The 23,679-nt window shown below is 33.9% G+C and overlaps 1 protein-coding gene across 1 annotated transcript; it reads right to left on the reverse strand.

Annotated features, from left to right (window-relative positions):
- Window positions 1-180: 180 nt before the first annotated feature.
- LOC128228429 (PGAP2-interacting protein-like) lies at window positions 181-21,929 on the reverse strand. The gene is made up of 16 exons (XM_052939737.1): window positions 21,805-21,929; window positions 18,856-18,978; window positions 18,236-18,425; window positions 17,323-17,477; window positions 16,484-16,667; window positions 14,963-15,102; window positions 14,010-14,246; window positions 13,144-13,227; window positions 12,151-12,236; window positions 11,415-11,520; window positions 10,772-10,907; window positions 9,977-10,041; window positions 8,914-9,055; window positions 7,980-8,129; window positions 6,896-7,054; window positions 181-6,296 (listed from the first exon to the last, which is right to left on the reverse strand). The coding sequence occupies exons 1-16, from the start codon at window positions 21,869-21,871 to the stop codon at window positions 6,215-6,217; spliced, it is 2,106 nt and encodes a 701-aa protein (XP_052795697.1). The 5' UTR covers window positions 21,872-21,929; the 3' UTR covers window positions 181-6,214.
- Window positions 21,930-23,679: the final 1,750 nt, after the last annotated feature.

Below are 23,679 nucleotides of genomic sequence, written 5' to 3' on the forward strand. Positions count from 1 at the left end.
ATTACTCTCTTTTTTTACCAATATTGACATAAAAACCTGGCAAGATTTTAGGGGAGGCGCGCGCCAGCCCCCCCCCCCCCGAATCCGCTTGCGATTTTGTTAATCAAGCCTTTATTCAATTTAAACGCTTGTCGGCAAAATAAACCTGTTTTGGTCGAAATATAAATCATTATCAAGGGCTGTTGTTTGAACGTTGATTTATTATTGAAACAAGCATTTTGTTTACATATTACACGAAATTATTTTTAGATGTCTGACCCCGAGTTCATTTACAGCTATATTCTGTCATAAAGGCCAATTGCTATCATGAACTAAATATATACCAGATACTACAACTGTATTTAATAAAGATAAGATAACTTTTAGTTCAAATTTTGGGTCATGTAATATATGACATGTAAATAACAATATATGAGTAATGTAGAAAATGAGTCACATCAGTTACGAAGATTGTTAAGAAAATAAAGCCGAAATCAAACACAAATAACAAAAGTTCAGTAACTAAAGCTCAGTGGATCAAGAAATAACAAAAGCTCAGTGATTCAATAATATACATGTTTCCCAGTCTTTATTGTATTTATAAAAAATGTCTTTAAAATGTATTATATGAATTATCGTTGTTTTACGTCGTTTAACTGCGGGAATGACATTGACTTTCAGGGGTCATCATTTTCCATCTGTACTTAGCTGTTCTTAGAAATCATACAACCTTCTTGAACATTCTACATCTCATCTGTATGAGTAATGTATTTAGTATTACAATTGTTTGCCGCTTGTCACATAGTTTTGTGTTCAGTGTAACATATATTTCGAACTGAAAACTATTAAAATATGCACTCTTACTCCCAAATAAGATGTACCACAATTAAAACAATTGTTTTAATTTAACGAAAAGGATGAGTAAATATCGAAAACAATGCTTTTTATGAAGGATATCGTGTTTTATTTGAAAGAAATGTGCAGAAAACCACCTTTTGAGACGATCGTTGATCGCCCTAAATATTTTAGGACACACCAGTCATTTATTATATGTGCGTTTTCAGCTACTAAATATACGATCAAAATCTTGTTATTAGTATTTGATATTTTCCATTAATGCATTATTTAGTAAGAAGTTTAAAGTTTATCACTAAAAAATATGTTTGTTATACATGTGTATGTATTGATTTTAAATACGAGTGTTACTTGAACCATTTTTCCATATGTAGGTGTTTCGCATTTCACTGCGATTGCAAATATACGTCTAGTGGAGTGATTATTTCAATCAATGTATTTAGTTAAAACTTTTCTATTATTTTTCGAACTATTTTTACTAAAACACAGGGATAGTAGGGCTTTTTCAAGAAAAGGTAGGGAAAAGTAGGAGCCTTACAAAAAAGTAGGAAAAGAGGGGGTCGCTTGAAAGCCTGATAGTGCCATCTGAATTTTAAATACCAGTGATTCATCAACATATTCATTTAAAATCATTTAAAAAATGAACGTGTTTGCAAAGTGAAATAAAAAAAAATGTTCAATTGAAAACAAAAATTTTGAAGTCAGTCCGACAACAGTACAAAATGCATATTTTGAAGGGAATTTTTTTTAATATTTTTTCACATTTTTTATTGTAATTTTTAGTTTGGAATTATAAGGGCTTTTTTATCTTAAAAAAATGTGATGAAGTTTGAAAATCCGATGCCAGTGGCATGTAGCTAAAAATGAAATTCTAATTTGAGGTAATTTTAAATGTACAATCATGTAGCAGATGTCAAACATTTTGACAGGTAGTTGTTGCATTGTATGAAATATGTATCAAATCATTGAAACTATGTCGTGAAATAACTCATTTCTATTTATTCCATTTTTTTTTTGGCTTCACCATCTAAGGTTCATGTACCCCATTCCTGTAACGATCTGTGCGGACAGTTGTCAGAGAAGAAAGCCAGTAGGGTAAACCTTAAGAAAGTTTATTACATATCTAACAAATTATTCATAAATAATGTGAAATAATCTATAAATAGAAATGCTCATTTGGTATGAAAATTTGTTCATTCACTCAAAAGAAATCAATATTTGTTAACATTCTTTAATTGCTACAGCATACTTATGGTGGTTTGTCCTATAGCATTGTGATTCACTGATATTCTAAGCATTATCAAAAGTGTAATACTTAAATCAAGTGTATGGTAGAGAAATTTGGGGGACATACCCCTCATAAGAATCAAAAACTATGTAATTTGGTAGAAAAAACAATGTACAAACTAATGGTGACTAATACTGCATATAGTTTAAGTAATACTAAACGTGCAGTAATTACTGTTTATGTGATAAAACTATGACAAAATGTGCTGACAATTGATTCATACAAAACAAGCTATTAAATAGTTATCAAATACAAACAACATGCAGTACATGTATATAAACATAAATCAGAGTTTTCCCCAAGTGCAGATTTTTCTGTAGTACTAGTAAGCAAAAACAGAGTGCAACATTCTGAATACAAATTTTTGTTAGTTGTTGGATTTTTCCATCAAATAAGGGGTATTTTACATCAATTCACATCAAAAGACAGCATTATGGGCCTTGCTAAACAAAAAAACGTGCTGCAATGCGAATACAAACATTAGTTGTTGTTTTTTCATCAAATAAGGGTTATTTTACATCAATAAATAAAGGCATTATGGACCTTGCTATATATGTGCAAACTGTATCTTGCAACATGTGTACCAAGTTTCATTTGAATATCTTGCAACTTTTTTTGAGTCATGGCCAAGGTAAAAGTTCATGTATGACGCCAGTGACGACAATGACAAACTGACTTTGACATCTACTTTTTTCTTAAAAAAATGGAGCTACAAATGTATAGAAACACATTCATTGTATAGAAAGACTGTTTATAAAACACCCTTATAATTTCGTTCCAAAAATATAACAATTTTTTTTCCGTTATTGCAGACATACTGCAAACAAGTATGATAGATCTAACTACAATGCACAAAAAACATGTGCATTGAGTAACAAAAAAAATGAATTTATGTCTAGGGCAATACTGTTCACAAATGACAACAGTACATGTTCTGTGATAGGTCAATCTACCCAGTAGTATACAAATCTTTGTTCATTACTATTTTCATAATCTAACATCTTCACTAATTTCAAGTTTTGATTGCATCCATTTGTTACCTAAGCAGTAAAAAAAATACAGAAGTGTATCTTGCATGATCATAATGATTTTCTTGGATTAAACTCTGCTGGACACACAGTATTCCTATGATAAGGAGGTACATGATGATATTAAAGGGATGACACTAGATGGTCCCAAAATTGACAAATACAGTATTTCCTCAAAACAAGCCCAGAATTATCAATACGAACTAGTATTAAGCTCAAAACAAGCCTAGAATTATCAATACGAACTAGTATTAAGCTCAAAACAAGCCCAGAATTATCAATACGAACTAGTATTAAGCTCAAAACAAGCCCAGAATTATCAATACGAACTAGTATTAAGCTCAAAACAAGCCCAGAATTATCAATACGAACTAGTATTAAGCTCAAAACAAGCCCAGAATTATCAATACGAACTAGTATTAAGCTCAAAACAAGCCCAGAATTATCAATACGAACTAGTATTAAGCTCAAAACAAGCCCAGAATTATCAATACGAACTAGTATTAAGCTCAAAACAAGCCCAGAATTATCAATACGAACTAGTATTAAGCTCAAAACAAGCCCAGAATTATCAATACGAACTAGTATTAAGCTCAAAACAAGCCCAGAATTATCAATACGAACTAGTATTAAGCTCAAAACAAGCCCAGAATTATCAATACGAACTAGTATTAAGCTCAAAACAAGCCCAGAATTATCAATATGAACTAGTATTAAGCTCAAAACAAGCCCAGAATTATCAATATGAACTAGTATTAAGTTGATTACATGTCTAAATCAATTTACATGATAAAAAGAATATCTTGTCACAGGTTTACAGGTTTAAAATTAGGGTATAATGGTTTCCAAGTTCATAGTGTGTATATTTAGCATGTGAAAGTTACGTGATTAGTACAGATACATATGCCAAAACTATTTTTGAACTTACTGGGATTTACGTGGTAGACAAACCTAGTAAATTTCGAATTGGAAAATATGCAACACTTAATCTACAAAAGATACAAACTTCTTTTTTTCTTGTAATAGATGACTTATATGTGGAAAATATCTGAATCAACAACCTGCATCTTAAATTTGTGACACATACACATAGAAAACACATATGGCACATGGTATGCACATTACCAATATATGACATTTCTGACTGTTATAATTTATTCTGCTGAAAAACTACAACTATATTAAACAAGATATGTTGTTCTAATCATCAGTTTATCACAATTGATTACATCGGAAAATGTAACATATATAATATCTTCTAACATTTCAAGCACTAATTTATGAATAAAAATAAAAAATACAACACTATTTATTCACTAGAAAAGAAATATAAAGGAAATATTACACAAATAACAATATGTAAGCAACAAAGGACAACCATAAAACAACACTCATCATTTATACAAGAAAACTCTATGCACATGAAAAGTTCTGAAACAAATCATAAACAAAGCATTCTCCATATACAAAACATAACTATATTTCCTAATCAAACAAGACTTAGTCTGTCTTTAGCCTACTTGCATAGTTTATTGTCTCCCTGCAAAAGCCAGGGGAGTCTGGTTATTTCACAAGTTTTCTTCTGGAGTTGACAATAAAACATCTTTATATCTTACAGTAGTCGTAAAACTTAAGCTGCTCAAAAGTGCTCAGGAACATCCGTAAAGTTACAGGCAGAATCTATGCGATAAAAGTCCTTACAATATTTTTTATTTAAGAGCAGTATTGCCAATAACGGAGAAACGCATAAAAAGTTACAATCTTAAGCATTACGATCTTTAATGAAACAGCACGCAAGGCTTGATCTAATTTTGACTACAAGTACATGTGTGCTTAGTCAGAGTCAGAGAACCTGAGATAAATGTCAGATACAGCAAAATCTTATTCATACTACATCACATAATATTTGCACATAACAATTGTTCATGAACAACTACAAGTCATGGAAATATCGTTAATAACAATGCTATTAGGCGTATAATTCATGCTTGGACATATGAAATGAACAATGAGTAGGACTGGAGTAACAATTGATAAGAATAGGAGAAGTAAATAGGCAGCAGTTATTAAAGTTATATCAAGTTAAGAACACTATAACTAGTAATAATTATGGGAGGAAAACATGTTAACAAAACCTGATCCTTGATTGTCAAGTATGAGGGTTGTTCTGGAAATTTACCATTAAAGCTGCACTCTCACAGATTGACATTTTTATTTTTTACATTTTTGTGTCTCAGAATCAGCTGATTTTGGCATCAATGCCTTCAATTCAGTCATATAAGATTACTCACAATACAACAGATCTCAATTGTTCTAAACAAGGCTAGAAAATTTCTATTTTCTTAAAGAGTTAGTTACCCTTTTGGTCATAAAAAATCAATGTTTTGACCATAACTATAAACAACTGCAATCTAATCTTTACTGAGCCTTCTTATTTAACTGGTTTCCACAAAGTTTGACACACAAAAAATGACCCATTCCAAGACAAAAAATAAAAAAAATGTCCAAACGGTCCATTTGTGATAGTGTAGTTTTAAAAAACACAATAATTTTCCATTGAAAAAGTTTTGTTCCACAGTATGTTCAAAGCAGTCTACATTCATGGTAGAAAAAGAGCATATTTTATGTAGCATTTGATCAAGAAGCAAATTGTATACCACCAATCTGGGCATTTGTAAAAACTTACAAACATTTGTTCTTGTCATGTTTAAATTTCTGAAATGTAGAGAACACACCTTGTTCATAACAACATACAGTAATTGATATTGTAGATAATCAATAACATCTATAACTTAATCAATAAAGTCAACTGATTGTTTAAATGTTCACCCAAATCATAACAACATTTGCTTTTAAGCATAAAACATCATAAATGTTCATCTTCATGTATAAAGTTATAATTTACACTTATGCTAATATGTACATATATATTTTTGCTCATAGCCCACGAGTATTTCTTGATGTATTGCGTCAGAACCAAACATGATGTTTCTCATATACTGTATATATATATAAATACATTTCTTAAGCTAAACATAAAATGGTTGATGAAGATGGCACATGGTTAAGGCAGGAAGTATTTCGGGGTGCTCATGTGGAAACGGTGAGTGTTGAAGTACCCATGCCCATGATGCAACTCGCCAAACCTGGGGGGAAGAAAATAATAAGAAATTGAATAGTTTTTAAAATGAGAAATAGGTAATTTGCATTTCATGAACAGCAGCAGTCAATTGCATAAAACCACACGCTATATTTTGGCTATTTGACTCATTAAAGCGATTTGATTGGTTAGTAGTTCTTATTGGACAAATATTAACCAATCAAGAAAAATCAATAGATTTTTTTCCTTTCTATGGAATATCAATATACATCCCATTTGAATAAAGATATTAGTACATACTGTATGAGGAGAAGAAATCTATATTTAATGTTTGAAAATATTACATGACATGTAAATTATCTGTGAAATATAAAAATTATCACAGTGTGGAAATACTAATGTTTTAATGTGGATATCATTGGAAAAAATTTGACCAATCAATAAAAATTAATCAATTTTTTCCTTTTTTACAGTATATATACGTCACATATAAAAAGAGATATTGGTACGCAATGAATGACAAGAATACATGAATACTTAATGTTTGAAAATATTACATAATATGTAATTCATCTCTGGAATTCATATATCACAGTGCGGAAATACAAATGTCTTAATGTGGATATAAAATCGCTTCCCACTTACTTGCTATTGAACAGCACATGTGGAGGAAAGGCATGTTTCACAGTATCTGTGGTAACCTTTGTGTTGTCATGGTAATCATCTGTCTCTGGGATCTCAAATCTCGCCATCTGAAGCTCTGTGTCACTCAGTCCCCCATGGGTGATACGGGCATACCCTTGCCTAGTTGGTGCAGAAATATGAGGATGTTTTAAACTGGTTTAATTTAGAACTACATGTATAACATATAAAGTGGAATATCAAGTAACAATAACTGATAATTATAAGGTTTTTGTATACATAAGGTTAAAGGTTAAAGGAGCCCGGCCCCAATTTCTTGAAACGTCTTAAGTCCCATACAACAGGTTTAAGCTAAGCTCACTATTCATTTTCTCTGTAGTTTGAGTTATATTTACTTCTTTAAGATTTTTTAGACTTTAAATAGTAATTATCTTTATAATAATTGTAAATTAACCATTTTTCATTTATTAAAATAAAACTTAAGTATTAATTTGGCTTACTGAAATAAACTACTTAAGCTCGTTAACCTAAGAAGTTTCCACAAATTGGGGTCTGAAGATATATCAAATCATTAATTAAACTGTTAAAATTAAATTTAACATAAGTGACTTGGTAAGAACAACAATATTCTGGTGTTTATTTTTCTACTGGAAAAAGGGGCATAACTCAAAAATTATCGAAACAAAGAGTATTAAAGGGCTTTGCTATACAGCTGTGCATTGTCTCTGGCATCATTTGCACCAAGTTTATTTGAATATCTTGAAAGCTTTTCAAATTACTAACAAGGTTAAAGTTTTTGCACTGACACTAGCGCTATGACCATTCCCTGACCAGTCTTTGAAAATTAGACGAGTTCAAAATTGCTGTGTAAAATGCACTGCTCTACAACTGTGTAAAGTGTTTGAAAGATTTTGTTGCGAGATTGTATCAAAAAGATATCCTTTTTTCAATTTTAAATCCACAGTTCAACACCTTACATAAAAACAATGTTATTTAGCTTTATGCTATATCACTATGCAAGTCTAATTAAACCTATATTGTACTTGTTTCAAAATCGTTGTAAATTAAGCATGATTAAATCTCTTACCTGATAAGCCCCCTGTACATGATGTATTCACAGAATCTCTTCTTGTCTGTAGTGTCTATATCCTTCATATTTCCCTGGTTTATAAGCTCGTTGTATTCCTTACTGCCGGGCTTGGATGTCACATAGCCCATAAACACCACTGGGTTCTCACTACATCAGGAAAGAGAAAAGTTGGAGACATGGCCACTATTCAATATAATTCTTATCCTTGTCCTTAGACACGCCTCTGACAGTGAGTCCATTCAGTCTATTGGCCAGTTATTTTTACAGTCCAAAACACTCAGATTCTACTCTTAAATTAAGGTTTACTCTAAGTTGGTTATTGGATCTGACCCATGGCTAATAGGCAAAAATCAAACCTTAAAAAAGTTCACTACATTAGTTTTTGTTGTCTGCCTCTCCATCCATTCTTCTTCCTTGTGAACTTTAAAAATGAACTTTTAGAACTTTCCACAAGAAATTAACTTAAGCGTTAAGGACATAAGCTGACAGCTATCATCACAATCAGACTAAAATAGTGTGTGTAAACTCACAACATAGCTAATGCATTAACAAACAGGGAAACCAACAGAACCTGCTGTTTATCATTTAACATGACATTTTGTGGTTGCAAGTATTCAAAGATCTGAGATGGGTTTAAACTACCTGATTTGAAAGTCGCAAGATGTTTATGTCTCTACAACTGTGTTAACTCCTTGGCCAGGAACTTTGCCTGTACTTTTCTGGCTAGTTTGTCCCGTTCATTGCCCATATGGGTGACCACAAAGTTACCATATCAAGGTATATACTATAGGCTGTATTTCCTACCTTTGTTTAAGCTCCCTGGCCAGAAACTCTGCCTGCAGTTTCCTGTCTAGCTTGTCCCGGTCATTGCCCATATGGGTGACCACAAAGTTACTGGATTACAGTATATACTGTAGGCTGTATTTCCTACCTCTGTTTAAGCTCCCTGGCCAGGAACTCTGCCTGCAGTTTCCTGTCTAGCTTGTCCCGGTCATTGCCCATATGGGTGACCACAAAGTCCACTAGGCTTCCTGACACATTCACCGTCGCCGTCACTGCCGGCGCCAACTCTCCTGTCATCAGAAATGTGGATTTGTTTACCTTATGATTAAGTTTAACTGGTGAATGTTCAAATTAATGTTGTTGCTTTATTTTATTCACATAAATATTGAGTGAAAAATTTATGAACAAAAAATAAAAGCAGTGAAAAGTAATGTTAAAAGCTTTACTCACATACAAACTAATAACGAAATGTAAATTTGTGCTCATCATAATTTCATTTCATATGTGACTTTTAAAATGTGCTTAATAAACTTAATCAAACTAGAGCCATCTCAGATGTGATGAATAACCTCAAAGGCTGTCTATACACAGGAATGTTTTGGGGTTTTTTAATTTATAAAATAAGCATTTTCAGTAAATATGTGACCACCAAATCTATGAAGTTTCATGAGTGTAGGTGCACTATTTCTGGAGTTACATGCAACATGGTATTTTCTGACCTTTTTTTACATGCCAAGGGCCATAACTAATGTTAGACTTATACCATGTGAAATGTCAAAAAAACTGATATGAAGTTTCATGAGCGTAGGTGCAATGCCTTCTGTAAATGGGAGCTACATGCAACACAATATATTCAGACCATTTTTTACATGCCAAGGGCCATAACTATTGTTAGAATTGTTATTTCATGTGAAATGTCAAACAAATACCTATGAAGTTCCATGAGTGTAGTTGCAATGCCTTCAGAGGTACGTGCAACACAATATTTTTAAGACCATTTTTTACTTATTGAAATATCAAACAAATGCCATGTGCACAAATGAAACACCTGACTACCTAACATTCCTGTGAGGCTTCATGAGTGTATTTGCATAATTTTTGGAGCTACACATTTCTTATGTGATGTGACATGACATGACAAACGCAACTCCTATATAGCCCCCAGATAAAACTATCTGGGGTAAAAATAGTTAAAGCTGATGAAATCTTACCATGTGGGGATGGTAGTAAATGATGTGCGGATTTAACAAATGGATATTTTGATAAAATCAGGTTCCTGAAATAAAAATACTTATATGCATTGACTGTTCAAACACTTACACTATACTGCTACAAGTAACTAAAAGTTATCAAATCCCTAACTAAAGGATGTTCAGGGGCTGTATTCAATAACCACCTTAGATCGAACTAATTTTTAAGAGCAAAATCCCAGTCTTTTGACTGGCCTATAATATCAATTGGCCAAAAGACTTTATGGAATAGCTGGGACATGTCTAAGGATAAGTATAAGAACGATATTGATTACTGCCCCAGAACAATGAAAAAAGTACAAATATAAACAAAGTTTAACTTTAATGATCCTCACAGTTGACAATAAACATTGAGATAGAAATGTGGGTTATGCTCATGAGACACTGCCAATACATAGGACTTTGAAAGGTACTGAATGTTCTTTAAAGATACATGACTGGGTTATTGCCCTTTTATATTACTGATTTTTGGCGACACAGTCATAGGTAACTGCCATTTTAAATCCTTCATGTAACCAGTGTGAAACAAAATGATGGATTTTTATATGTAGTTCAATCTTTTGAAAACGTTAAGATGAAGATTGCTGTTATCAGTTTTTAAAACTCATCATTCAAGAAGATAAAGTATTGGTCTTACTTTTCAACATCTGCAAGCAAGCATATCTAAATTTTTAGATATGAGGCTTCTGATTTTCATTATGATTATGTCTTAATAGGAGTCTAAGAAGCTTGGATTACAAGGAAACATGTCCCTACCCCCAAGTGTGGTCCCTGGTCGAAGGCCCGAAGTCGACATACAGTCCGAGTCTCTCCCCAAGCCAGGTTCCCAGGTCGTTGTTGCCGAGAAATGGCTTTGAGGCATCACTCTCCAACATGGTTATGACATCTGCACCTGAAATCAAGAGGGGCTTATTTTATGTGATACTAGTATATTAAAATCTGCTAGCAGTATTGCAATACCTACTTTATACATGAATGTACTCAGACTTGTGTTTTGCCAGTATAAAAGCATGAAACCTTGAATGATGAACCCTGGATTACATACAAAGAAGTGGACATTGGTCTAACTTTCATCTGTCGATAGATGATGATCTAATGAGCAATTCACCGAAGAAAGGTATACAAATAAAAGCACAGTCTCGTTCCCATATCAGCAGTGCCAGTTGTTGAATTTAGCACAAGCCCACAAACCCTACACTGGTCAAATAATTTCCAGGCCTTCTCAAATTCTCGATAGTATATATCAGGGCATTTTATAGTTTTCATGGCAAGCACTTGCATAAGTTTTCTGGCTTGTTTATCCAAAAGTCTAATTATGATGACTGCATAGCATCCTATGTTGAATAAGTTTTATAGTATCAAAGATGACCAAATGATCTGCAAAACCCTATGTGCAAACCTGTATCATTCAGCAGAGAAGCAGTTCTTTCTAAGCTAGGCCATCCCTTGTTGTCATAACCAAAATGATATGTCCAGATGGCAGTGGTAATCTGCTTTGGTGAGCTCTGAAAATTAAAATTACACATCTATTTTTATTTCAAAACAAGGTCACAGCAAGTTTTGCTAATGCCTTTTTCTGTTTTCTAAGGGAAATAACTCAACTACTACTATTGCCAGATTGATTATGCTTGCTTCACATCCGAGTATTATCCTTCAGATTTAGCCAGATGTGTTTAAGATTATATCGATGTCACCAAATGTAAAACCAGTATATGGATTTTGACACAAAAACTTTCTTTAACTTTCTGAAAAAGCTAATTTTTCGCTTCCTTAATTTCACCACATCTTTTGAGAAAAGTCCCATTACGATAGCCAATCAGAAAAAAGAAATACAAACTTGGTATAAAATGCGGTAAATCCGTTGGATGAATGAATCCCTGTATTTGCAGGCTTAGTTCAAGTCGGAATAAATTCCGTATAAAATTGATGGATTTACATTAGTTTTGGACTAACCCTCAACAGTTCGGGATTTTTACTTTTTAGTCTTTTGACTCTCCTGAAAAGCACCATTTTGGCATTTACTGGTTTTTCATTTGGTGCCATCGATATAGTAAATGAACTTACTTGCACTTAAACTTAAATGATTTATACTTTAGAGAAATGATAATTTCACTGTATATCAAGACATTACTCACCTGCACTGGCCTGTCAAACTTTCCCCTGAGATCATTGTACCTATTGCCAAACCCCAGCAGGCCGGCGCATAATATCACAGCTAACACTGAAACATACACACATACTAGTAGTCAATATCAAATACATTAAATTTATTAAGCTTTAAATGTAACAACATTCATAGCCAACAAATTCAATTCACAATATGCGTGAAGATTTTAAGAGATAGTGACTTGACAGTGTAATAACAAGTATACAGCTAATAGGGAAGTTAAATTAAAGAAATTAATGAAATTAATGTTTTCATTTCATCATTCAATAGTATGGCATAATGAAGAAACATTACACACTACTGTGGGTCATGAGACATTATAAGGACCAATACCTAAGCAACCTGAGGTGTATATGGACAGAGGCTTTAGCAGTGGTCCATTTACCTTCAGGGCTGACTGGCCAGTTCTTAAAATGCCATATGGCCTGAAGTATTGTGTTAAACTTCTTATATTATACCAAACAAATTATATTACCGTTCATTAATTTTAGAGTGTTTTTGGTGTGTCTTATTGAACAATATTTTATGTTAACTTGAATTTTTTGCCATTGTGAAAATCGCAAAGCTAGTATTATGTATTATTATAATAGTATTATGAGGTCAGCAGTCCATAATTTTTTTTTAGACAAGTCCCTCTGACCAAAAATATATTATGGCCTGCTGATGTCATTGATTAAACTGGATTTTTTTTACATACAATGCTATACGGACTAATCAACTTTATATATACAAAGAGGCAACATATTTATGTAAGAGATGACATCCTATTAATAAACATGCAGTTACAGGTATCAAATACAAACTAAGAGTTAATCTCTTTTCATAGTTATTGACCAATTTTAATCCTTTTATTTTCTGTCTTAAATCTAATGATCTGATGTTTAAAAATAAACTAATTATTCACCTTTTCCTATAACATCTTAAAACCATTTACCCTAAAACACATATGAATGTAACTTACATTTATTAAAGCTGCCACTCAATGGCATATTCTTCTTTTGGAATGTAACATAGGCTGTATAGCCTTCATCCTTGGTTGAGCCACCTGATATCACACAATAAAAAACCTGTTAACTTAGTTTATCATCTTATCTTAATAACATTTTGTTTTCAAAAATAAATCTTGATACTCATGTCATTCATTAACAGTTTTACTTCATCATTCTCTACATGTTGAGTAACATAATTATCCTTGAATAGTTGCATATGTAATCTCATGCTTATTGAATACAAAACATTTCATAAAAGATTTCAGAAAAACAACAAGACTTCCCTACTCATAGACTTCTTAGCTATCTGATGGAAACAGTAATAGTTACTTCTCCCACTAACCAAATTTTGAAATTATATACAACCAGTGTGAAGTGGGAACTACATGTAAGTACAGTTTATATCAAAAGAATTGGGTATAGTATTTTGTACCATATTGTTCAGCTTACAGTGCAATGAGTTTCTTGCTTAAGTGGAAATATCTGTAATTAATCTGCACACTATATGCTAGACGATACTCCTTACACAGTCAGAGATTGGCCTACTGGTTACTGTCCTGATATGAGATTTAGTGCATACATGTAAATGAAAACAAAACAACTTTCCAATATGGTAGAATAATATCATTTAATACACCAATTCCTCATGATTGAAACTATACATTACAACAACTTGTTGGATATTATTTCAATACCTCGGGTAGTGGGTAGTGGGTGCAGAAACTATAACTATATATATAACTGTCTTATTTGATTAAAGAATTGTGACAGGGAGTTATTTCTTCTCAACATCTAAAGTTTACCTTCAACCAGCCCTTGGTCTCAGTAAATAGCTTACCTGCAAAAAGTCCTAAAAATATGAAGACCATGTTTATTCCAACAAGTATATCAGTGTGTTCCCGTGTGTACTCGCCGAGAGGGACAAAGTTGTACGCGGTGCACCAGACGAGGAAGAAGTTCTGGAACATGAACATGAGGACTGCAAGGAAGAGCGTACGGGCAGGCGGACATCGTGATGCCCGGTCTGCCATCTCCGGCCACACAGACAGGGCGTACACAGCCAGCAACAGACCTCCTGAAATGGAAAGGGCAGATACTTTATTAAATGATCTACATGAAAAAGTTAAGGCTGAGACCACTTAGTCTAAGGATACTAAACTAAGTGATAATCCATGTAGCTATTTTCTTTTAAATTAAATAATGAAATTTCAAAGTAAGAGAATGCATGGATGTGATCGTTCATTTAAAATAAACCTTTATGAACAGATCCATACACGGTGACTGTAACAGTGTGTGTATACCACGTGATAAATGTATCATAAATGCAATATCGAAAAAACATTTTTCTTTGAATGAAGATTTAAAACAAAATAAAACCTTTTTCCTCATCATTTTAAATAAAACAAAAGGCAGTCTATGTCACTTCAAGACCTCTGCCTTTATTGCATTACCAGAGTTTGATTAGGAGTTTAGTTTGCTCAAAAACTTTGACAAAACTGTTTCCAAAATAATGTTTTGACAGTGATCCATCAGGCGGCGGTTTTGTGAAAAGGTTTGTTGAAATCAAACTCTTGTAAAAGACCAAAGTCGGAGGTCCATAAGCAGCATAGACTGTGCTAGGTTTCATTTCAAATGATGATGAAATAGTAAAGTTATCTATGTTTAAAGTCTTCATTCGAAGCAAATGTTGCCTTCCGAGGTAGCATTTATGACGTTATTTAACAGGTGGTATACACACACTGGTAAGTTGTACATTCATGTTTTTGAGGAAATGTTCAGCTATAAACCCACCACAGAATCCTGACCAAGTTGGAAGGTATAAAAGCGCGAGGAAGGCCATAAGTCCAACAAACCACCACACCTTGCTGCTAGCTACGTGACGGCACCCTGACAGATACGCACCACAACACAGGGCAAGTAAGGTGCACACTCTAAAACAGACAGGTACAATAGGATTGAAAACACATACAACTGTACTTTTCCTCATGTTTGACGTAAAACTAGAGCTATTACTGAAGGTGATTTATACCCCCGAACGCCGCCCTGATATGAAATTGCAGTCAACTATTTAGAAAGCCAACCTATAAACGACAACTTTATTTTATGGACTATCGTCATTGTAATTTGCTAAAATAGTGTAATGATTCATGTACACTGAACTCCTTCTCATTGTGCTGTACCATTGTATAAAGTTTTATTACATTCCATCTGGTAGTTTTCAAGTTATGCTCCGGACAAGAAAAAAGTAACAAAGGGCAATAACTCTGTAATTGGCTGAAATAGAATTGCAGTTCCTGTACACAGCACTTCCTCTCATTATGATCTATCACTGTATGAAGTTTTATTAAATTCCATTCAATAGTTTTCAAGTTATGCTCTGGACAAGAAAAAGTAACAAAGGGCAGTTACTCTGTAATTAGCTGAAATATAATTGCGGTTCTGGTACACTGCACTTCCTTTCATAATGATCTATCACTGTATGACGCTTTATTAAATTCCATACAATAGTTTTCAAGTTATGCTCGGGACAAGAAAAAAGTATTAAAGGCCATAACTCTGTAATTAGCTAAATAGAGTTATGGTTCTTGTGCACTGCACTTCCTCTCATTGTGCTTTACTATTGTATGAAGTTTCAATAAATTCCATCTAGTAGTTTGCAAGTTAATGTCTGGAAAAAAAATTAACAGCAAAAAAATAAAATAAAGGGCAATAACTCAGTAATTAGCTAAAGTAGAGTTATGGTTCTTGAACACTGCACTTCCTCTCATTGTGCTTTACCATTGTATGAAGTTCCAATGATTTCCATCCAGTTATACTCCGGACAAAAAAAGTAACAAAGGGCAATAACTCAGTAATAAGCAAGAATTGGGTTATGGTTATTGTACACTGCACTTCCTCTCATTATGCTCTACCATTGTATGAAGTTTAATCCAATTCCATCCAGTAGTTTTGAAGTTATGCTCCAGACAAGGTAAATTGCAACGGACCGACCAACAAACCGACCGACCGACGGACCACAGGGTGACTCCAATATACCCCCTTCAAACTTCATTTGTCGGTGGTATAAAAAATCTTTAAACATGGACATATCATATTGGTATTTAAAATAAGTTCATTTTACGTCTTATGTTAGAAGTAAAATCATTCTAAAATATATTTGCAACAACAACAACAATATTTTCAAGTAGGTTTAGCTGTTATGGTTGTATGTACATGTGTATACACTAGTTACTTCAATACCAAATAATGAAAGATACATGTATATACATTTTCATCTAAACTGACTAAAAACTGGAAAGCTACACTAGTTACCCCCAAGGGAATGGCTCTGGTCCAATGTCTGGGTAGCCCTTTACTGTCCAGCGAGTAACAAGAGAGACCTCCCCAAACACCCAGTTTATGAGGTAGAGCAGGCTCCCGAACCCAAGCCCCGTTGTCAGCCAGGGGCCACGCTCTAATGGCTTCTTTGTAGGACTCTGGGAGGGGGATGGTAAACCTAGATGAAAGAAAGGGGATGCACACACTGTTTTTCTCTTCAGTTTTATTGATGAATATCAATTACATTTGAGAAGCCTTTTTTCTGTAGTTGTTTTATTTTGATCTTATTCACAAGGTTTACTTAGAAGTAGACACCTGACCATGATATGACTTTGTATAATATAAAAGGAAGGATTCTCATCAATTCTTTTGTAAAGTTTGTGACAAGATGGAATCACAATATCTGACGCCAGTCCGGTTGGCACAGTGGTTAGCGCACTTGCTACTCACCAAGGCAACCAGGGTTTGATTCCCTTCCTTAGTTTGGTATGTGGTCATCAAGCTGGACAAGTGGGTTTTCCGTGGGTTTTTCTCTGATTTCCCCACAACACTACACTCACTCTTGCACAAATGCATGCCAATGAGAGTGATTTAGATTAAGTTAATATAACTTTCTTCACTATCGTTGTAAAATAAATAACCTTTAAACTAAATATTTGACAAAACTAAACCTTCATTTAAATAAAGGCAATCCACAAAATAGTATATTTATCACCCTAAACTTGATAAAGCTTGCCAATATATATATAACACATAACTTAGTTAATTTAAATAGGGAAAAGCTTAATAGGCATTAAAATACATGAATATTAAATTGGAAATTATCCTCTTACGTGAAGCAAACTGATCAACTACTGCTATGGCTCCTACAGAGATAACGGCAGAGTTTGTAGTGTTTGACCACCAAGTCGGCACGAAGGTCACAAACCACACACGTGAGGCAACAAAAGCAAGAAACCCCAGCAATAAACCCCAACATGTTGAAGTCCTGGAAAATATAAGAAATGAAATTAAAATTAAAAGTGATTATTTCATAACCTTTTCACATCAATTAAACTCATATACCAAATTCAGCCATTATTGCATATTTAATTCAAAATAAGGGCGCATGAATTTCTTGTAAAAAATATTCAGTACGTAAACCCAAGTAGGCCCCTTTCTCTGAACTTCTTATACTAGAAATTGATATGAAATATTAGCCTGTATAAATGGGGTTTTCAATTGACAGCTATGTGGCCACTAATTCCCCAATTAAAAAGCAGCAAAACATCACTTATATCTTTTTATCTGTACACAGATCATAGGCTTTTTTTGTAGTGAATTTTGAAGTCAAATGAGTTAAATATAAAAATGCATTAAAATCAATATATTCTTTATGCACATCTATCAAGTGCATGAGTAACTATTTTGTCCCTGTTTTTTTCACTTTGAAGGGAATGGTGGTAGCGCTATATGATAGTGGAAAAAATATCATCGTTTTGGCAGAAGGGGAAAAATACTTAACATAATTCATATAATTTTCAACTTGGTGTCAAATGTTTTATTCAACCAACATATCAACATATTCATGAATGGCACAATATTGCTACAATTGCTAAATGTTTAGGTGCAATTGCTCCTCATAAGAAATAAAAGAAATCATTTTTGTACCTGGGTAGGAAAAATATATATACTTTTTTAGGAGGGGAATGGGGCCAAATTTCAGCCCCAAAAGGGCCAAAAAAACCCACAAAAAACAGCACTTACCTGACAGCCTTGCTAGGATTCCACAAAGCAGCTGTGAGAGTGATAGTGGCAATGCCATTACCTGCGGCAAGCACTATGAGGCGTTCAAGGGTGGAGGGGGCCTGGAATGAGGCTAGCGCTAGAACACACAAGCCCCGCAGAAATGCGTACACAAACCAGTGGTCGACAAGCCTTTTGATGAATGAAATACCTGAACATAGATACATGTACACACAGAATTATTTAACTGTTGCATTTAAAATGTCTGCCTTATTAATGAAATACTGGTATTAGAAATAAAAAAAACACATCAATGTTACCATTTTTAATTAAAATATGAATATCTACATGTCTATAAATTAATTACATTCATTCAATTTTCGGGAAGTTATTTATGAGAGACACTGCATTTCTTATCATACTCTACATGTACATTTGCAACAGCACTTCAACATTTTCAATGGTTGTGTGCTTTAATATGCAACAATCATAGCATGAATATATTAAATATAAGTTATATTATATTAAGTTATATATGCTGGAATTCTTTCATTCAAATCTCTCATCCTGGCTAAATGATGTCAAACATAAATGAAATTATCTATTTTTTAAATAGTTAACATAAAAGCATCTTTTTATACCAGTTATAATGTGAATGAACCATAATCCAGCATACACTTCGTATCCGGATATTTCAAGCTCATTTAGGGGGTAGAACCAAATCATTGGGGCTAACCCTTGAAACAGACACCAGAACACATAACCTGAAATAAAAAAAAACATGCACAATAACTACTATCAATATAAGTAAGAGCACTTTTAGAGGACACCATTAGAAGACCTTAACAAAACAAGAATGCTAATGAGCAAAAGCCAACCAACTAAAAACCAGAGCTATTGGCCTTACATAAATGTACATATTATCTTCGGCAAAATGTTTTGTCTAGAATATCTTGAACTGTTTTTGACATATGGCCAGGTTAAAATTTGCAACAAGGCTATCTTCGAACAAGAAACACTGCAATGTGATGAAATCAGGTTTTAAATGATTGACAGAAGGACTTGAGCATTCCGTGTGAGATTCAGTTTCAACTTTTTATTTCTATTAACAGTGACCTTGACCTTGACCCTTGCAATCAGGGCTTTTTCACCAAAAATTGTGAAGAGGCCTTGCCTTTTCATTTTGGGAAATTTAAACACATGAAATTCTGCAAATTGGGAAATTTAAATGCATAAACATCTCAAAATGGGAAATTCCACATATGAGGATTGAAGACACCTTTCTCCAGAGGGTCTAGCTTGAAAGGTCTAAAATGTATGGACTTCCATTTGATACACATGAAGATCTTATTGGGGGGAAAATCATGTCTTTGACTTCGCTTTTTTTTTACCATGACGCAATGACAAGAGAGGGAGAGAGATTAGTTTTAATCTGCATAGAGTTGATTCTAAATCGAGGGAAAGAATTGATAACAATATATGGGCTAATTGGTCCTCGAATAAAGTTTAAATTATACAGCATTCTTCTTGTGTTAACTTAAGATATACAGAATAATTTGCTAATTTTTGAACTAAGATCTTCCTTTTTGGGAAAAATATCTGGGAATTTTGAAAAAATATCTGGAAATTGGGAAAATATGCCATTTTCCCCAATTGTGAAGTAGCCTAATTTCGGCTCCTAGCAAAGAAGGTGAAAAAGCCCTGGCAATCCAATGGAAAGCCTCCATTAACTCTTCCCTCATACCAAGTTAGATCACAATATGTCAACCCTAACTGAAGCTGAATTAATTCAATAATAAATGGTTATCCATTTTTAGTAACATCAACCTTGACCCTAGGGGCCCCAAACACAATCCCATGAAAGGTCTGTGTAAAGTCGTTCTATATACCAAGTATGGTAATAATATGTCAACCCTTACAAAGATATTCAGTATCAAACATTTTTCTATTTTTAGTAACAGTGACCTTGACCTTCATCCTAACAGCGTCAAACGCTAGACATGTGAACTCTATCGATTGTAGGTAAAATCTACTATCAAAAGTATTTAAAAAAGTAAACAAAGGAGGTAAAATGAGGAAGTAAAATAAGTCAATCAAGGGCCATAATTTATATTTAGGGTTGATATGGAGTAATGTTATGCACCAGTTAATTGTAACCACGGCCCCCCCAGGTCTGGAGGTATACCGGGGATAGCCGGAGAAATGGGCCATGTTTTTACCTTTCAGTTTGTCCCGCAGTGTCGGATGAGTGCGGTGGTTTTGTTTTCACTTTAAATATAGCGGGGAATGGGCCTTACTTAGGGTCCCTGGGGTGCAGGGGCATTTGGATGGGATTATACCATCTGTTCGTCGCCTCTATTCCCCGGACCTGGGGGGCCATGGTTACAATTGACTGGTGCATTACCTATATGTAAAATGGTTGCCAATAATGCACCAGTCAATTGCAACCATGGCCCCCCAGGTCCGGGGGTATACCAGGGATAGCAGGGGAAATGGGCCGTGTTTTTACTTTCCAGGTGGCCCCGTAGTGCCGGTGACTGCGATGGTTTTGTCTTTATGCCAAATTTAGAGGGAACTGTGCCTTATCTAGGGTGCCTTGGGTGCAGGGGCATTTGGCGGGGGTTTAACCAGCAGATTGTCCCCTCAGGGTGGAGACTTTGCCCGGGCTTGGCTTGACCTAAAGTCAAAGTCCCCGCTATTCCCCGGACCTGGGGGGGGGCGTGGTTACAAATGACTGGTACATAATTGTGTGAAAAATTAAGTCAATGAATGAAAAGTTATTAATAAAAATCTCAACTTGCCCTTAATCTTAACCTGACAAAATGTGCCCTTAGACTTTAACATTAGTTACTATATAAGTTGATTTTGGGGCATAACTTTTTTTTAGAATAATATGGAGTACAGTACATAACCTCATGGTGTGACAATCCTGAACAAATGTGAAGTATTCCTTAATCTTAACCTGACAAAATGTGCCCTTAGTGAATTGAATGAAGGGTATTGGAGTTATAATTAAAAATACCAAAAACCATTGTACTTGGTATTGTTACTTTATTTGTTCATAATAATTAAAAGAAAACAAAAACCTATGTGACTTAAAACTGGGTTTCAATGGTATCATTGGCTCAAAGTCTTGTGACGCTATCTTTTTCTTAAGGGAAGTGATAAATTATAAATAAAAAAGGTGCTGGGATCACAGGGGCAGGCTGCTTTGTTTTGACACACCACGCCACCGCCCATTTTTTTATTAATTTTTAGTATTAAAGAATATGATGTGGTAACTGTAACTTGTGATAATTGGCAAAATATTATTTTTTTAATTTTTTTATTCCATTATTTTTGAAAAAATGTAAAAAAAAAATGGCCAATTATCACAAATTACAGTAACCACATCATATGCTTTCTAAAAATTGATAAAAAAAAAACACACACAAAAAACGGGCAAGTGTGTCAAAACAACGCAACCTGTCCCTGTGGCTGGGATGGTAGAAAATACCAAGTTCGATCGATCTGGGTACGAATTTGATATGTTGATTTTCATGTTAACAAAAGATTTAAACGCAATAAAAATAATACTAAATATCTCTCACTATGAATTGTGTCTCGTAGCAGCATCCGGAATGTTGGACATTCTTCTATATTGTCGTTTATTGCCATAGTTTGATTTGTTTACTTGACCCGGCTTGTCAAGTGACCACAGTCGCATAGACGCTTGCAAACCCAGAATGGCAGCAGACAACAGTCCTATTTCGATGTTAGTCAATGACTTATCTCCTTTCATATAGCTTTTTTTTTTGTACAAGACCTCAAATCCTCAAAAAATCATAAGGGTTACATGCTAAATTGCTTTATTTGATTTTTGTAAATATATTTAAACTTCATTTTAAAATGAATGTTGATCATGACTGCATGTTTCTCGAGAATAATTCTGTTTAAAATCAAATCTATAACATTATATCCAATAGGTTCTGAGTTCTGACAGATCCATACCAAAACAGGGTAAAATGGAACCATTCGCTCCAATGCATGGCACTCAGAAGTATATAGTACTGGGAAATATATGGTGCTTAGTAGTATCGACGCATTACATACGGCACACAAATGGTTCTCATTGTGCCGACTGGTTCTTCAACTCTGTTGATATCTAGATGTGTCTGGAAATTGCGGTCACTTCTAACTCGTACCACGTATGGCATCTACATACATCTCAAAATTGTCATGGCAAACAGCACAGTCAATTCATAATACTGAACTGGAAGGGATAAGTGCAGTCCCATAAACGCTTTGTCTCTTAACCTCTTTCACACATTCTTCTTGGTCTCATGTTTGGTTAGATTTAACAGTTCCAATTTTTACTTGATTTAATGAACTATATTGTTCATCCCTGCTGATATTGTTCACAATTTAACGTTCACATAATTTACACATTTGGAAAAATGACTGCTTGTAATCGGCTTTTTATATTTTCGTTTTAAATTATATCCAATAAAAGCTGATAAAATTTCAATTTCTTCCCTTTGATGACCCATATATGAACACACTTGTTTGGACTGCAGTTCAATTGTCACTTCTTTCCTGCATATCATTTAATTCACATACTTCTTATTGTAATTATTTTATTTAATACCAAGTTATTTGGCTCGCTTTTATCAGGGCATCAAGTCATTTTTTAAGTCTATTTTTGAATGATTTTATTTGGGTGCCTGAACACTGACTATTCCTAAATGAAAATAGGCATGCAAGTGAAATAAGTTGAAATTGCTGCTTTAAAAACAACATCAATTTTTGAATTCTGAAGTGATGTTGGTTTTTTTTTTAACAAATACCTATATACATAGCTATCTTAGTTATATTAACTTAATTAAGCTTGCTATTTCTTCTAAGTTTTCTTTCGACGCTCTTAGTAACATTTGTGCTAGGTTGTTTTTTTCAATCCATCAAAGGAGCTGTAGTAAAGGCTGAAGTCTTATTTTGGTATTCAATGACTTAATTATTCCTGTATGTCCATCCTTCTTTCCAGATGACTTTTATTGAAAGTCTCAGATAGAAAAATGCTGAGATGATTTCATATGTATGTGAACTGTGTAACTGGCAATGGCATTTAGATAATTGGCAAATAAGTTTGATTTTAAATGGAAAATCTATCAAGTTTGATGTGTTTTCACTTTTATTCAATATAAGAAATATACAGAAGCGATGACTACACCAGCACGCTGCCTTGACACAGGATGTTTTTGCTCGACTTCAATTACATGAAGGAAAATAATTCTTATTGACCACAAGATCAATCAAAAATCTTCAATACAGTCAAAGAGACTGATGTCTAAGGTCACTTATCTCAAACACACACAGAGACCTTGACCCAGCTATGCCATTGACCTTGAAGAGTTATAACCTTGTCTTGTTTGTCTTCTTCTTAAAGTGTTCACTTATGTCAATTTTTTTTAATTCAACCATGCATGGCA

The sequence above is a fragment of the Mya arenaria genome, chromosome 3 (genome assembly GCF_026914265.1).
Source record: "Mya arenaria isolate MELC-2E11 chromosome 3, ASM2691426v1".
In the NCBI taxonomy this organism is placed as follows: domain Eukaryota; kingdom Metazoa; phylum Mollusca; class Bivalvia; order Myida; family Myidae; genus Mya; species Mya arenaria.